Source organism: Pogoniulus pusillus, chromosome 14 (genome assembly GCF_015220805.1).
Source record: "Pogoniulus pusillus isolate bPogPus1 chromosome 14, bPogPus1.pri, whole genome shotgun sequence".
Lineage (NCBI taxonomy): Eukaryota > Metazoa > Chordata > Aves > Piciformes > Lybiidae > Pogoniulus > Pogoniulus pusillus.
The window spans coordinates 924,868-941,546 of NC_087277.1; the positions used below are offsets into that span (position 1 = coordinate 924,868).

The 16,679-nt window shown below is 49.5% G+C and overlaps 1 protein-coding gene across 6 annotated transcripts in view; it reads right to left on the reverse strand.

The window, feature by feature from the left end:
• VPS13B (vacuolar protein sorting 13 homolog B) overlaps window positions 1-16,679 on the reverse strand; it is a 333,604-nt gene that overhangs the window by 279,520 nt on the left and 37,405 nt on the right. For all 6 annotated transcript variants that reach the window (XR_010304753.1, XM_064154029.1, XM_064154027.1 and 3 more), the window contains exons 9-16: window positions 13,867-13,962; window positions 13,410-13,532; window positions 12,588-12,725; window positions 11,235-11,322; window positions 7,409-7,600; window positions 6,457-6,626; window positions 5,085-5,279; window positions 3,786-3,910 (exon numbers count right to left, since the gene is read on the reverse strand). Coding sequence is in view for 5 of the 6 variants with exons in the window: in XM_064154029.1 (XP_064010099.1) it covers window positions 3,786-3,910; window positions 5,085-5,279; window positions 6,457-6,626; window positions 7,409-7,600; window positions 11,235-11,322; window positions 12,588-12,725; window positions 13,410-13,532; window positions 13,867-13,962 (1,127 nt within the window). In the remaining variant the exon portion in view is untranslated. The remainder of the gene's footprint in view (window positions 1-3,785; window positions 3,911-5,084; window positions 5,280-6,456; window positions 6,627-7,408; window positions 7,601-11,234; window positions 11,323-12,587; window positions 12,726-13,409; window positions 13,533-13,866; window positions 13,963-16,679) is intronic.

Sequence of the window (16,679 nt, forward strand, 5' to 3'; positions counted from 1 at the left end):
GGGAGCTCGAGCACATCTGTAAGAAGAAAGTTGTACTAACTGCAATTAAAGCAGACATCCATCCGCTGGGTGAAAGAAATGCTGCTCTGGAGACGTTTATGGGTAGTTACTGGAATTTACTGGGCTGACATTGTTGAAATGTTATCTGTTCAAGCATGCTACCAACGGTTATCAACCAGCAGTAAAAAAGTAGTCATTCCTACAGTATTTGATACTCATTGTGAGAGTTTTACACCCAAGCAGAGAAAGAAAGGCACTGCACTGATTTATGTCAGAAATCAAGTTGAGATTTTCACCGCTAACTCAAACCACACTACCTGGGGGATTCCATAACAGTCCATAAAATGCCTTTGTTTTTAGAAGCCAAGGCTCTGCTGCAGCTCTTTTCTGGGGAGGAACAGCAGAACACATGTAGCATCAGAGGCCTGGGCCTCGAGCAACTCTGGAATGCGAAACCTAAAAGCAGCCCAAATAAAGCAGGTGGGGTAATGTGGGGGGGAGGACTGAGCCTAGCTGTAATGACATTCCCAGCTTAGCCTAGCAGACCCATTCTCGCTCGCTGCAGGACTTCAATGAGGCTCCCAGTCCTCACGCTGACTTCCATTTAGTCCAAGTGCTGTTTGATGCCTTTCAGCTGGACTTTTATTCACTTCAAGCTACACTTCATTTACCCAGCCTGCTGCTCTGCTCATTTGGTTTTCTACTTTATTACCAGCAAATTGGTGTTGCTTGGGTCGGATAAATCGTTGGAATAAAGTCATTTTGTATAATTATTTGACACTGTTAATAAATAAGCAAGCTTCAGAGAGGTATCAGACCACAGGGGAAAAAAAGTGAGAAAGCTACTAAAATGATTTTAAAATGAACCAGACCTTAGCGAGTGTTGGGCTGAAAAGACAAAAATCAGTCCTGAGAGACGATTTCTATCTTAGGGCAGGACCACTCCCCTGTCTTCACTCCCCAGAACTGCTGCCTGTCTTTTCCTGTTTGCCATCTGGGCACACCCCATAATACTCTTAAAAGGGTGAGAGAAGAGGAGGCTGCCAATAAAGAGAATGTGAGCAGGAGCTTGTGCACACAGGAGCTGGGGCAGCACGGCAAGCACAGAGCGGCGCTCGTGACGGCGGCGAGAGATGGAGCGCGCTGAGCGCAGGCATGCCCAGAGCACAGCAGAAGCACCACCACCTGCCTCTCAGCACCTTCCCACTGACAGAGGTTTCTGCATCTATTTTTTGCCTCGAAAATATTTTTTTTTAATTTTGCACAATTAACCCAGGTTTTATAACTTGGAAAGGAGGCACCAGATGAGCCTTGGGGCACCTCTGCCAACTTAGAATCACAGAATCAGGCAGGGCTGGAAGGGACCACAAGGAGCAGCCAGTTCCAACCCCCCTGCCATGCCCAGGGACACCCTACCCTAGAGCAGCCTGGCCACAGCCTCAGCCAGCCTGGCCTTAAACACCTCCAGCCATGGGGCCTCAACCACATTCCTGGGCAACCCATTCCAGGCTCTCACCACTCTCATGGTGAAGAACTTCCTCCTCATGTCCAGGCTGAATACCAGAACTTGGTATTCTAGGTCATAATGTAGTAGATAAGTTTAAGTTTACCATTAAACACTAATTCATTTTAGCATTGACTGAAAAACTGAGGCCCTGGAGCATGTCCAGAGAAGAGGCTGATGAGGGGATTAGGAGGCATCATAGGAGGAGTGGCTGAGGGAGTTTGGGTTGTTTAGTCTGGAGAACAGAAGGCTGAGGGAAGACCTCACTGCTCTCTGCAGCTCCCTGAAAGGAGGATGGAATAAGGATGGGGCTGGTCTCTTCTCCCAAGTGACCAGTGACAGGACAAGAGGCAAATGGGTTTGAGTTGTGCCAGGGCAGGTTTAGGAAAACTTCTTTAGTGAGTGGTGAGAGGTTGGGAGAGGCTGCCCGGGGAGGCAGTGGAGTCACCATCCCTGGAGGTGCTCAAGAAGCTGCAGATGTGGTGCTCAGGGTATACATTAGTGGTGATGGTAGTTGGGTTATGGTTGGACTTGATGATCTTTAAGGTCTTTTTTTGTCCTTAATGATTCTGAGACTCTGGTAAAAGGATCACTAACCAGAGCTTAGTGGTCAGTGTCAGACCATGTAAGGAAAAGCTGTCAGAGCACCAGAGTAAAGAAGTCCTCTGCTCAGTGCTGATTATTGACTGGGGCATTGCTTATTTTTTCAGCAAAACACTGTGAGAGAGCAGCATCTCCTCTGAAGTGGTTAAGTACTTCTGCAAACTATAAACGGAAAACTTGAGGATGCCAATTAGGCTGCTACCACCTGCTGGTGTGCTGATCGTGCTCAGAGCCTTTGAGATTTGCATGGCATCACTTTGTGAGTATCTTCACTACATAGCACTACAACCAACCCCTGGTGGAGGCTTTTCTCCTCTATAGAATCAATGATGTTTTTCCAAGTAAAAGAACTCCAGAATGGCTCAGGTTGGAAGGGAACTCAGAGCTCATCTCTGCCAACCTCCCTGCCATGCCCAGGGTCACTTCTCAACTAGACTCAGCTTCACAAGACCTCATCCAGCCTGGTTTTCAACTTCCCCAAGCTGGAGGCAGCCATGGCCTCCCTGGGCAACCTGTTTCAGAGTCTCACCACTGAAGAACTTCTTCCTCAGCTTCAGTCTAACCCTGCTCTGCCTCAGCTTCTAACCATTCCCCCTCCTGCTGAGGGTATCTAAAGACAGGACAAGTCCCTCTGCAGCCTTCCTGCAAGATCCCTTCAGCTACTGGCAGGCAGCTCCAAGGACCCCCTGGAGTGTTCTCTTCTCCAGGCTGAACAACCCCAGCTCCCCCAGCCTGTGCTCATAGCAGAGATGTTCCAGCCCTTTTATCTTTCTGTAGGATTCTTGGCATGCACTGAGGCATAAAATAGCTGCTCAAAATGAAGGACAGAGAAAACCAGGGTCCTGGCCAAAGTATTGGCAAAGCACACGTCCTTCAACACCATTTTTGTAACTGCAATTTATTAATAAGATCCACTACACAGGGACACCTACCCTGGAGAGGCAAATGTCAACTTTAATAGTGCCTTTCCATGGAACTAAAGGGAATAAATAAACATAATTATATACTCATACAGAATGGCTTTCAGAGCCAAAGTGTTTGCACTTAAAATCTTAACTACTACAAGCAGCTTACTACCTGATTGCTACACTAAAACCCTTCCAACCACAACAGAGTAGCAGGAAAAAAATCTTTCATAGAATAACAGAATCAGCCAGGCTGGAAGAGACCTCCAAGCTCATCCAGTCCAACCTAGCACCCAGCCCTATCTAATCAACCAGACCATGGCACTAAGTGCCCCAGCCAGGCTTTGCTTCAACACCTCCAGGGTGTTCCAGCCCCCTCACCAGCTTTATGTGGGTTTGGGCTGCTTTGGGATTCATTTTCCCCCCACCTACACTTGTTGCTTTTTGTTTGGTTGAGTTTAAAAGAGCAAGCTGATGTGTTCAGTTACAAAGACCCAGCGTGCCATCGATGTGGAACTCGAAGGGGGACTGGAAAGTGGGTCACAGACTGCTACAAGGTCTAGAAGAAAGCCCTTTACTGCAGGGCTGCTTCTCTCAATCAGCCAAGACCCTCAATGTCAGTTAACACCCATCCTTACCAAGAAACTTACTCATGACAGTAGACTTTAGTAGGAGACAGAACTGTTTAGGGAGGAATCTGAAGCCTGGCAGATTAAAATCATTCATGAGAAGTGCAAGAAGTGCACAAGTCAAACACGATGCTTAATGCTCACCAGTACTTGGGAAACTTGATCAGCTTGCCATAAAGAGCGGTGCTGAAGGAGGGGACCACTGGCACTGGGAAGCAGTACAGCCCTTTGCTGTCCAGAGAAGTCAGCGCCGCTTGAAAGCCAAATACCTGAAACAGATTCAATCGGTCAAAGGGCAAGATCAGATCACTTTTAAGGTACTTCTATAGCATAATATACACCTTTTAAAACACAGGAAATAAACTGCCTCCTGGCTTCAGATCATTCCTCTTCCCCCTCAGAAACACACAACTAGAGCAATCGACCTAAAAACTCTCATAGCAAGAAACACAAAAACTTTGCCCCTACTCAAGAAGTGCTAACTTTGCTCTGCTGTTTGCCACAAAGCTGAAATGATTTATCAGAGAAAACAGACTATTCTATGTCCTTGAATTATACCGAATTGAGATTCTAGATCAGTTGGCAGACAGCACCCTGCAACACAAAATCGCTGACTGTAATTACAACAGCATTGGCCTAAAAAAGCGGTAGTTAGGGAAATGAGCAGCTTCTCTTCACAACTTTTTCTTTCCCATTAGGAGAAGCATCTAAAGACAAATTAATCCCAAGTATTCATTACAACTCTGCCCTGGTCACTATGGAAAGTGAAGCATACATTGCTGGCTTGTGCCCAGCGTCTCACCCACCAGCACCCCAAGTCTGCTTCTGCAGGGCTGCTCTCAATCTTGCAGTCACAGCAACATGCAGATGGCAAAGCCCCTCAGGGTCACCAACTCCAACCTAGAACCCTACTCTAACAAGATTCACCTTAAACCATCTCCCTAAGCACCACATCCAAACCACTCTTAAAACACACCCAGGCTGGGTGACTCCATCACCTCCCTGGGCAGCTCATTCCAGTCCCTGACCACTCTCTGTGAAAAACCTTTTTCCAATGCCCAACCTAACCCTCCCCAGCCTCAGCCTGAGGCCATTCCCCCTTCTTCTGTCTCCATTACCTGTGAGCAGAGCCCAGCAGCAGCCTCTCCACAGTGTCCCTTCAGGTAGCTGTAGACAGCAATGAGCTCTGCCCTCAGCCTCCTCTTCCTCACACTAACCATTCCCAGCTCACTCAGTCTCTCCTCATCAGATTTATTCTCCAGGCCCTTCCCCAGCTTCGTTGCCCTCCTCTGGACCCGCTCCAGCACCTCCACAGCTCTCTGGTATTGTGGTGCCCAAAACTGAACACAACACTCGAGCTGTGGCCTCACTGCAGACTCAGCCTCAGTTGCCACCCAGGGCTGCCCTGACCTGCAGCTGCTGAGTCCTGCAGCCCTGGCTTACCTTCAGGTAGCAGTGTGAGTAGCAGTAGTGCAGCAGGCTGTCGGAGGGGTGGCTGAGGCTGCTGACCACGTGCACCAGCTGCTCCGCATACATGGGCACCGAGTGCTCCAGGTTAACCTTCTCCACCAACACTCGGATGGAAGGTAGGGGCCGCAGGGGCTGGAAGCTTGTGGCATTCAGCAGCCCACTTAAGCTCTAGAGGAGGTGGAAAAACATGCAGTTACCACAGGATAGCTGTCTGCTCAGCCATGCTTACCTAACCTTCCCCCCACACACACACAAGTGTTCACAGATACCACTCACTGCAATTTCAGTCCCCAGACCTCCAAGCTCAGCCAGCCCAACCTAGCACCCAGCCCTGCCCAACCAACCAGACCATGGCACTAAGTGCCCCAGCCAGCCTTGGCTTCAACACCTCCAGCCACGGCCACTCCACCACCTCCCTGGGCAGCCCATTCCAATGCCAATCACTCTCTCTGACAACAACTTCCTCCTAACATCCAGCCTAGACCTCTCCTGGCACAACTTGAGGCTGTGTCCTCTTCTTCTGTTGCTGGGTGCTTAGCAGCAGAGCCCAACCCCACCTAGCTACAGCCTCCCTGCAGGCAGCTGCAGACAGCAATGAGCTCTGCCCTGAGCCTCCTCTGCTGCAGCCTGCACACCCCCAGCTCCCTCAGCCTCTCCTCACAGGGCTCTGCTCCAGGCCCCTCCCCACCCTTGATGCCTTTCTCTCAACACCTTCCAGCACCTCAACATCTCTCTTGAACTGAGGAGCCCAGACCTGGACACAGCACTCAAGGTGTGGCCTGAGCAGTGCTGAGCCCAGGGGCAGAAGGACTGCTCTTGTCCTGCTGCCCACACTGCTCCCAAGCCAGGCCAGGATGCCATTGGCCCTCTTGGCCACCTGGGCACACTGCTGCCTTGTGTGCAGTCACCTGTCGACCAGCACCCCCAGGTCTCTCTCTGCCTGGCTGCTCTCAGCCACTGTGTCCCCAGCCTCAAACCTGCAACACACATGGGGCTGTTCTCTAAAGAGATGATCTGTCCATGCCCATGAGGTGTCAAGCTCCCAAATCCATTGGGCTGCTCTGGGCTGAAGTGATGCTTCCCATGGGGCACCTGCCAACATCTCATCTTCTAATGTGAGAGCTTTCTTCAGAAGCCTCTTTTGCTTCCCAATTCCTTCTTCCTATGAGCACACAATGACACCTTCACTTTCCCAGTCTAGCTCCTCACCACACACCCCACCCATGTCAGGCCCCAAACTCAACTCAGCAACACATCTGACACAAGGACTAAGAGCCAGTGAGAAGACTTCTTTGAAGCAGCACCTGCTGATCCAAAGCAGTGAGGAAGTCCTGGGTATACAGACCTTCTCACCCATGATGATGGGCATCAGGTGGTCCAGTAAATTGAATTCTGCCACTGGGATTATGAGTGTACACTTAAGAACAGTGAATGTTGTGAGTCGAGTGGGAATGTATTCCTCCAGGGCTGCTACTTCTTCTGAGCTTGGCATGGTCCTGCTGCCATCGCTAGTATCTGCAAGGAACCAGAAATCCACCTTTGGCTTCAGCACAGAGAATGCCTTCAGCAGCTGCTGCTCAGACATAGGGAAGGACTAGAAATAAAAGGAAAGTTCCCCCCCTTCACAGTGAATCATTTCAATCCACACAGGGTCTACCTAAGGCTAAAAGCAACCTGGACCTTCCTCACTTTGAAACCTGGGCAGCTCCCTCAGAAACTCAGCAGTTCACCATAGCTTCTTGCCAGGCACTTTCATCCTGTGTAACTATTTCAAACCAAGAAATACCAACAGGGACACCTTCTTCTCTGAGACTTGAAAACTGAGGGGTGGACTTCTCAATGACAGATGCCTTCTTTACTTAACAAGAAGCTTGTGACTGAACTAAATGGCCCCCAAAGTCTGAAACTGTCTCAGTCTAGGCAAGAGAAGACTCCAGAGGGACCTTAAAGCTGCCTTCCAATAGCTGAAGGGATCCTGCAGGAAGGCTCTTCCTGAGGGTGCCTAGGGACAGGACAAGGGGGAATGGTTTGGACAGTAGGGTTAGAGTGGAGCTGAGGAAGAAGTTGTTGAGTATGAGGGTGCTGAGACTCTGGCACAGGTTGCCCAGGGAGGTTGTGCCTGCCTCCTGCCTAAGGGTGTTCCAGGGCAGGTTGAATGAGGCCTTGAGTCTGGTTGAGAGGTGTCCCTGCCCATGGCACAGACTAAAAGTTCTCTGAGGTCCCTTCCAAGCTAAGCTACTCTGTGAGCTGGCTCTGATGTCACCCCGCAGGTGTGTGTCTCTGCAGCAGGAGCACACCTGGCTTGGCTCTGCTGTATGGCTCATACTCGTGCTCCAGAGCACAAACCACCATCTTCATGATGCGGTGCACCGCGCTGCTCTCCAGCCGCAGGGACAGGGGGCCCACGGTCAGGCTCTTCGTGGACATCTCCTGAACGCTTCCCACATCTTCACTCTTTGCTGAAGAAAGGTCTTGCTGATTCCCAGAACCTGCAAGTTTTGTAAGTAAGAACAAATTACAGCAGACACTTGGCCTGTACAGAGAACAGAGCAGTGCGAGCTGAACACATCCGTGCCCTGCGACTGCTCTGACAGGGCTACACAAACACTGCTGCAGCTCAGCACACAGCAAACAGGACAAGATTCTGTCTTCCCTCCCAGCACAGCTTAGGAACCTTTCACTACCTTGGTATCTCTCAAACTGGGGATTGTCTGAAGGTCTCCAAACTTGTGTGGCAAGTTAACAGCAGGTGCCAGTGGCAGCTGTGCTGTTCAAACCTTCCTACAGTTGATCACAGAGATGTCACCCCAAACAAGCAGGGAAAGGATGAGCTGCAGAGGAACTACAGATGCCAGCTGCTGCTTCTCTGGCTAGAGCAGCAGGCACACACCCGTGCTGCCATCAGCAGAGAGACAACTGAGGACAAACCCTTCTCCTCCATCCAGAGCAGAGGTAAACCATGGGAGCAAGAATGAAAACTCCTTGAAGCTTTGTGTCCCAGATCATTTTCAGAAGGACCAGCACAGAGATTAAAAGGTGGCTTAGACTGTATCCAAAGATCTATAACCCTTGTGCTCAGAATGGCAACTAGTGTGAAGTGCAGCCACTGGCTTTCTGGTAGGGATGCAGGGTAATGAGGCCGTGGTAGGGTGAGAGCGATTGAAGCTTGAGGAGCACAGATTCAGACTGGAGATTAGGAACAAATTATTTGGAGTGAGAATGGTGAGACATTGGAACAGGCTCCCAGAGAGGTCATGGATGGTCCCTCCCTGGAGGTGTTCAAGGCCAGGCTGGATGAGGCCTTGAGCAACCTGGGTTGGTGGAAGGTGTCCCTGCCTATGGCAGGAGGTTGGAACTGGATGATCCTTAAGGTCCTTTCCAACTTAAACCATTCTGTGACTCCATGGATTTGTACAAATCACTTTCTGCTATAGTTCCATTTAGTTCTAACAAGTGGAAAGAGAACGTGACAGAAACCTGAATGGTTCTACAGAGGTAGCTGATCACAGGTTCCTTCGGGAGCTTCAGAGGTGCTTCAGGAAAACCATTTCCAACACTGAGCACTCAGCCCTCTGTAAACTGCCAGCCCAACTCGAACTGACAAAAACCAACTGAACAACTAATAAATAAGGGCTCTGTCCCACAGGACATCCTGGTCACAACTGGAAACACACAGCCTGGATGGGTGCAGCACTGCTGGGTAAGGAATTGGCTGGATGGTGGCACACGCTGAGTGGGGATCAAGGGCACAATGTTCACCTGGAGACAGTGCCAAGTGGTGTCTCTCAAGGGTCAGCTGGCACCAGTGCTGTGTGACATCTTTGTCAAGTGACAGGGACAGAGCAATCAGTGCACCCTCAGCAGGTCTGCAGATGGCACCAAGCTGTGTGGCACAGTCGACTTGCTAGAGGGCAGAGATCCATCCAGAGGGACCTGGACAGGCTGCAGAGGTGTGCCCAGGCCAATCTCAGGGCATTCAACAATGTCAAGTGTAAGGTCCTGCACCTGGGTCAGGGCAGTCCCAAGCACAACTCCAGGCTGGGCAGGGAATGGCTGAGAGCAGCCCTGAGGAACAGGCCCTGGGGGTCTGGGCTGATGCAAAGCTCCACAGGAGCCTGCAGGGTGAGTGCAGCCCAGACACAACCCTGTGCTGGGCTGCAGCAAGAGCAGTGTGGGCACAGGGCAAGGGAGGGGATTCTGCCCCTTGGCTCTGCTCTCCTCACACCCCACCTGCAGTCCTCTGTGCAGTTCTGGAGCCCCCAACACAAGAAGGACATGAAGTGTTGGAGCCAGTCCAGAGGAGGCCACCAAGATGCTCAGAGGGCTGCAGCAGCTCTGCTGTGAGCACAGGTGGAGAGAGTTGGGGCTCTGCAGCCTGGAGAAGAGAAGACTTCCAGGAGACCTTCCGAAGCTCAAGAACCTTATAGCAGCCTTCCAGTATCTGAAGGGGGCTACAGGAAGGCTGGGGAGGGACTATTGACAGGGACTTGTAATGACAGGACAAGGAGGAATGGGTTTAAACTTGAAGAGGGGAGATTCAAACTAGATGTTAGGAAAGGGTTCTTTGCAGTGAGGGTGGTGAGACACTGGCACAGGTGGTGGTGTTCAGGACCAGGTTGGATGAGGCCTTGAGCGACCTGTTCCAGTGGGAGGTGACCCTGCCTATGGCAGGGGGTAGGAACTGGTTGATCCTTGAGGTCCCTTCCAACCCAACCCATTCTATGATGCTAAGGTAACAGAAGTCTTACAAAGGGAGTGCTGCACAATAAAGTTGCTGCCTGTGCTATTTTTTGTCAGCTAGAATTAGACAGAAGCTGAAAAGCAGAGCCCATTTGGCCATGCAGCTCAGAGCTCCAGCAACAGCCAAGGCTACACAGCCCCTCTGAGAACTCCCTGCCTTATGCTGAAACACCAAACACCAAAGCTGGGGAGGAACAAGAGGCCTGGTTTCACAGTAAGACTACTCTGTGAGACTGTCTTGTTTCTATTCAAAATACTAGAATTGGTTAACACACCTCTAGGAGTGCCAGCTGGAGCTGCTGAGTTAATGCTGTCCAGGAGGCACTGGTGGCTTAATCAGTAATCATATGCTGCAAGGAAGGTTAAAGGTGCAAAGAAAGTGTCAAACTCAAATTGCCTCCACAGATAAAAATCTTACAATCACAGTAACTGCAGCCCAGACCTGCAGCTGGGTTAGGGCTTTTGCAGGGGAAGGTAGTATGCACTGGGTGTAACCAAACCCATGGCTCAAGTCAAAACAAGAACTAGTGAGAAGCAGACTTTCACAGAAAGGCACTCACAAGTGTCACATGCTCAGAAGGGAGCAAGAGTTACACTGTTTGCAAAATCCTCAGCTGTTTGCAGCTTCAGAGTCCTACAACAGCTTAGGCTGGAAGAGACCTTAGAAATCATAGGCTCAGTCAGGGCTGGAAAGGACCACGAGGAACATCTAGTTCCAACCTCCCTGCCATGGGCAGGGACACCCTACGCTAGAGCAGGCTGCTCAAGGCTCAATCATCAAATCCATCCATAGAAGGGTTTAGCTTGGAATTCTATGAAGAGATGTCAGTCCAGTCCTTGTGTGTTCAGAGCAACAAAACAAAGCACTCCACAAGGACCCACTTGCATGTTAAGGGAGAAGAGCCAGCATGAGGCTGCCTGTGCTTACTCCAGAGCTCTAGCAAGGACACAAGACTTGCCCCAAGTCTTCAGCTGCCCTCTATATACAGACCTAAAGATTAATTCTCCACACTGTCTCTTATCCTTGCACTTTTCTTTGTAGGAGAAAGTGACAGGAGATGATTAACTTCATTCTTCAATCAAGCTTTCCTAAAAGATTCCTTATTTCCCCCCAATCAAGCTAAGAGCTCACTGTGACAGATATCACTGTGATTACTCATGCAGTGGCACAAAAAAAGGGCAGGACAAAAAAGGGAAGAACAGCAACTAGCAACAGCTAATCAAAACAGTTCAACCTCAAACACATCAAAGATGAAACCATTTGAGCAACAAACACGATGGTAAATCTAAGGTAAGCTAGAGGACAGTTGGTCAAAGACCAGCTAAGCATGAATAGTCTTTGTTTCTGTTATTTAACAGGGTAAACAAGGGGAAAAAAGGTACCTTTGCCACTGGTGCTCTGCATTGTGTACAGGTAATCCATGTAGAAAGCCCCAAACCTCTGCATTCCAGCTACCTCTGTGTACGTCTCCTACCAACAAAGCAAACCAAACAAAGCAAATGTTGTACAAGGGAAGAATCTTGAGATTGCCATCTGATAGGCTGGCATGAGAGAGATGTGCTGATGTTTGGATTTGGGCATCAACACAAGGAAAAGCTTATCAAGACAAAGGACAGAGGTTATCCCCAAGAATTCACCTTTCCAGCAGGTAATGTAACTTCTATTTGAGGCTACACAATGGCACATCCATAATTCCAGTGGACATGCTGACCAATGCATCAATAACATTTAGTTAATTAGTACCTTTAATGGAGCAGATATTCTTCCCTTGACCTCCTACATGCACCAGCTCTGCCTAAGCCAGCTATGCTGAAACTGAAGCTTTTCTATTTCAGGAATATTGTGGCTTTAAACAGTAGGAATGTTATTGAGCCTGCATTTAACATTTTAGTCATCAGGCAGCAAGTTTAAAACTTGGCAAACCATCAAAGCAAAGACAAGCCAAGGAAAGAGCAAAGCTCAAACTCAAACCACGCTACGTGGTCTCATTCATTTCACTTACACTCCAGCAGCAGCCCTGAGAAAGGGGAAAACAGCAAAAGTAGAGACATTCAGAACTGTAAAAGCTTTACCTGTGCAATGACAGAACACAGAGCTACACCCCTGCCCACACCTGAAGGGACCACTTGGTCACTGCATCCAGGCTTTAACAATTGCAATGAGGGAACAAAGTTCTGCTGCACAACTGACAACAAGAGACTGCTGCTGACTGCAAATCTGTCTCTGGCACAGGCAGAATTAGCAAGGCTTGCTCCATGGATACAAGCAGAGCATGCAGGCCATAAAATGAACATTGCTCAGGATTTGCTTTCTATGAGAGCACTTCTGAGATCCAAGAGCAGGAGCTGCTTACCGTTAGGGTTTAAAGCAGTGTCTGATGGTGACAACCTCTGATAGCTCTCCTCTGAAGGTGTTCCACAGTCAGAGCTTTTGAAAACTAAAGGCAGGCAGGTAGCTTTTGGGGCAGGAAGGCCTTGGGATTTCTCTTGGACATGTTTAGATCACTTTATTTCTTATATACAAAACACAGGCTGCTTTACCTGGCCTTGGCTGCTTCACATTTTTTTGGCTGCTTTACCTTTCTTTTTTCAGCCATCCGCAAAGTAGGACTTGGTTAAGCACAACCAAGTAATGAGCATCAGTGCTCTAGTAGGACTCAGACTTAAACAATCACTGGTAACACCTTAGGGAGCATCAGAAGGTGTTTTCTCCTAAGAAAAAAGTAGTCCTCTGACCTTATGCTGAGCTGCATCCAGTATGAACTCCGCACGAGTGCCGTTGTTTTCTGGGCTCCTGTAGTCGAACAGGGAGTTGGTGAGGTAGGTCATCCCCTTTGCACTCAGACTCTCTCCACAGTTAAAGAAGTAGGCCTCCTTTGTCAGGTAGCAGAAAATAGCAAAGCAGGGAGAAAGAAGACAAGACACAGTGATGTGAACAGAGCAGTTTCAGGTCTGCCATAACACACCAGTGCTGTGAGAGCATCAAGAGCACATTTTGTGGTGAATGAGAACAATTAGAGCTCCACTCCAACAATACTGAAGCTCCTGCCCACTCCCTCCCTGCCCCCTGGACTGAAGGCATACAGATGTGATGGCTGCACTGGTCATTAGATGAGCAATTAGCTGGATGACTGCATACAAAGCTCAGTGTCCAGATGGCACTGGGTGCCAAGTGGTGACCTTCAGGGGTCCGTACTGGGACTAGCACTGCTCAGTATCCTCACCAGGGCTGCAGGCAGCAAGGCTGCTGCTGATGCCAAGCTGAGTGGTGCAGCTGGTAAGACTGAGGGGAGGGATGCCACCCAGAAGGACACAGACAGGCTAAAGAACCGGGCTCAGGAGAGCCTCCTGAGGTTGAATAAGGCAAAGTTCAAGGCCCTGCCCCTAGGTCAGGGCAACCTTCAGTAGCAGTTCAGGCTGGGGGCTGAGGAGATTGAGAGCAGTCCTGCAGAAAAGGCCTCGGGGCTGCTGGTGGATGAGAAGCTGGCCAGGAGCTGACAAGGCACACACACCAGAACCCCTTGTTCAGCATGGCAGCTGGTAGCTCAGCACACTCACCTCATCACTCCTGTTCATGTTCTCTTCAAAGTCCTTAATCCCCATAATTCCTTTAAGGCACATAGCTTGGCAGCCAACAAAGCCTATTTGGCAATCAAAGAAAGGTTCACCTTTCATGAGGACCTAGTGAGGGCAAAAAAGTGAAGAGATATTCTGAAGAATTCAACTCCAAGAGAAACAGAAAAGGTGGAGAAAGTGAACCACAATATGGTTATGTATTTAGACTTAAATAAAAGTGAAGTTAACCAAATAGGGCACTTGGAGGGGGCAACTCCAGGGTCTGATCACTATGGCACTTGACACTCAGGAATACTCTAGGGGACTCCTGTAACAAACACACCCAATTACAGCAGGATGTTAAAAAATCTGGACTGAAATCATTTCCCCATATCTTCTTGGTAATGACTTCATCATTTAAAACAAACCAAAGAACCCCAAACCTGCAATGGAAAATTACCTCAACCGTGGTTCCCTCTTGTTCCCAGCATAAAACTTCTTTGGATTTGACTTTCTGAGGGCTGTAGTAACTACTCTCAGTTTGCATTTCAGTGAGCTGTGAAACAACAGGATAGACACCTCACATGAGTTAGCAGCAGTACTAACCAGCACCATCACTAATGGACAGCCCTCCCGAAGACAAGCCAGGGCCCAAAACTTAGTCACAAGCAGGAAGAAGGTACAATTAAACAGCTGTAAGGCATTGTCCCAGTCAGAACTCCTTGTATTCAGCTTCTGGTTTAAGGCTGCTCAACAGAACATTCTGAGTCCTCTGCAGTAGTTTTAGTTTCTAAAGAGAAATTATGGGAGAAAATGAAGGACACAGAGAGAAAGCTGCTTTATAAGCACAGCATCAAAGAGGCTGCTGAACTGCTGCCACAGAGCGTCAGGGGCCAGAGGGGACTTCCAGAGATCAGCCAGTCCATGCTCCCTGCCAGGGCAGGGCAGGGCACACAGGATCACAGGCTATCAGAGGCTGGAGAGGACCCAAGGAGATCATCCAGCTCGAGACCCCTGTGTGAGCAGGAGCACACAACCTAGCACAGATCAGAGGAACACATGCAGACAGGCCTTGAAAGGCTCCAGAGCAGGAGACTCCACAGCCTCTCTGGGCAGCCTGCTCCAGGGCTCTACCACCCTCACAGCAACAAAGTTTCCCCTCCTGTTCCCCTGGCACCTCCTCTGCCCCAGCTTGCCCCCAGTGCCCCTTGTGCTGTCACTGCACAGCCCTGAGCAGAGCCTGGCTGCGTCCTCCTGACACTGCCCTGCACAGCTTTAGCACACACTGAGGGCAGCCCTCAGGCTGCTCTGCTGCCAGCTGCCAGCCCCAGCTGCCTCAGCCTGGCCTCACAGGAGATGTTCTCTGCCTGCTGCAGCCTGGGGGCTCTGGGCTGGGTGCTCTCGAGCAGTTCCCTGAGCTCCTTCTTGAGCTGAGGGGCCCAGGACTACCTTACAGAATCACAGGGAAAAAAAAACATTTCTTCCCAGCAAATAATTCAGCAGCATCATAGCAAGGACACATTTTTAATACAGTTAAACTCCTCTTGAGAACCATGCACTCACACTTCCTATGTGATTCCACTATGAAAATGGCCACTGGTAAAACACACAATCAGATAAAAATCCTGTCACATGCAGCAAAGGAGAGAGGAAAAGAGTCACAAAATAATGAAGGTCTCCCATTTTGCATTTAAAAACCAGACTGAGCTTTGCTGAGCAGCTGAAGTAGCTTTCTACCTTCTACAGAAAAATATCCCTCAGCTCTCATTATTTCCAGGAGTGGAGACACATGGATGTGGTCTCACATTAAAATGTTGTAATCCAAATGTCCTCAAAAATTGGATGGGGGGAAACAAAAGTGGGGGAGGGAGGGGAAAAAAAAAAAAATCACTGATCACCCTTCAGCTGTTTGCAATTTTTGGAGAGGAAAAGCAATTAATTGATTAGAAGAAGGCAGTCATTCCAAGAGCCATTCTGGGCGTCCTTAGGAAGCGCCGTTTCATTTGGCAGCCTGCTCGGCTGCAATGGTATCCACTGCTCAGAATGCTAATGCAGAAACCTGACCTGCTGCTGGCCAAAGTCTGAACCACAGCATTCATTCCATGCATTCTCTGCGTGCAAGCAGGACAAGGAACTCTGTTTCCCCATCACCGTATTAGCACCCCACAGCACTCACAGAATGGGAGATGTTGCATTTGGAGTAGGCTTGATCACTTCCTGAGAGAAAATGCAGAAACTTGCCAGTGAAGCACCAGGAAAGCTCAGCCCAGCAAAGCATGGTCAGAAGAGAGGCCATGGCACTTTCCAGCAGTTCTCTCACGTGAGGAAAGAGCAGAAAGATTCCTGCTGCACAGCACCGTGCAAAGGCAAGAATCTGCTCAGCCTTGATCACAAGAAATCGAGTTTCACCATCCCAGCTCCCACCAGCATCCTTCTCTCTAAGCTGGAGAGACATGGATGTGGTGGCTGGGACTCTCCAGTGGATAAGGAACTGATCACATCTGGAGAGATGATTCTGCCCCTCTGCTCCGCTGAGACCTCACCTACAGTGCTGTGTCCAGCTCTGCAGCCCTCAACACAGGAAGGACAAGGACCTGATGGAGCAGCTCCAGAGGAGGCCACAAAAATGGTCAGGGGGTTGGGGGCCCTCTGCTATGGGGACAGGCTGAGGGAGCTGGGGGTGTTTGGCCTGGAGCAAGAGAAGGCTCCAGGCAGACGTAATAGCAGCCTGCCAGTACCTGAAGGGGGCTACAAGAAGGCTGCAGAAGGACTGTTTGCAAAGGCCTGCAGGGACAGGATGAGGGGCAATGGCTCCAAACTAGAGGAAGAGCAGATTCAGATGAGTATTAGGAATAAGTTGTGCACCATGAGGGTGCTGGAACACTGCAACAGGTTACCCAGGGAGGTGGCTGAGGCCCCATCCCAGGAGATATTTGAGGTCAGGCTGGATAAGGCTTTGAGCAACCTGATCTAGTGCAGCATGTCCCTGCTGATCGCAGGGGACTGGACTGGATGACCTTTGGAGGTCCCTTTCAACCCAAACCATTCTCCAATTCTATGATATAATTAGAGAGGAAGAAAAGATCTTCCACTACTCACTTCCAGCCTGTTTGTGTTGGGTTGTTTTTTTAATTGAGCCTTGAAGCAGGCTGACACAAAAGATGACTGAATGTCACTTGATGCTTTATGTCCTGAAGCTTTGCAACCAGATTTGTCAGGAAAGTATCAACCTATTCACAGATGCCTGCAGCTCCCAAAGATACTTGTCTCATC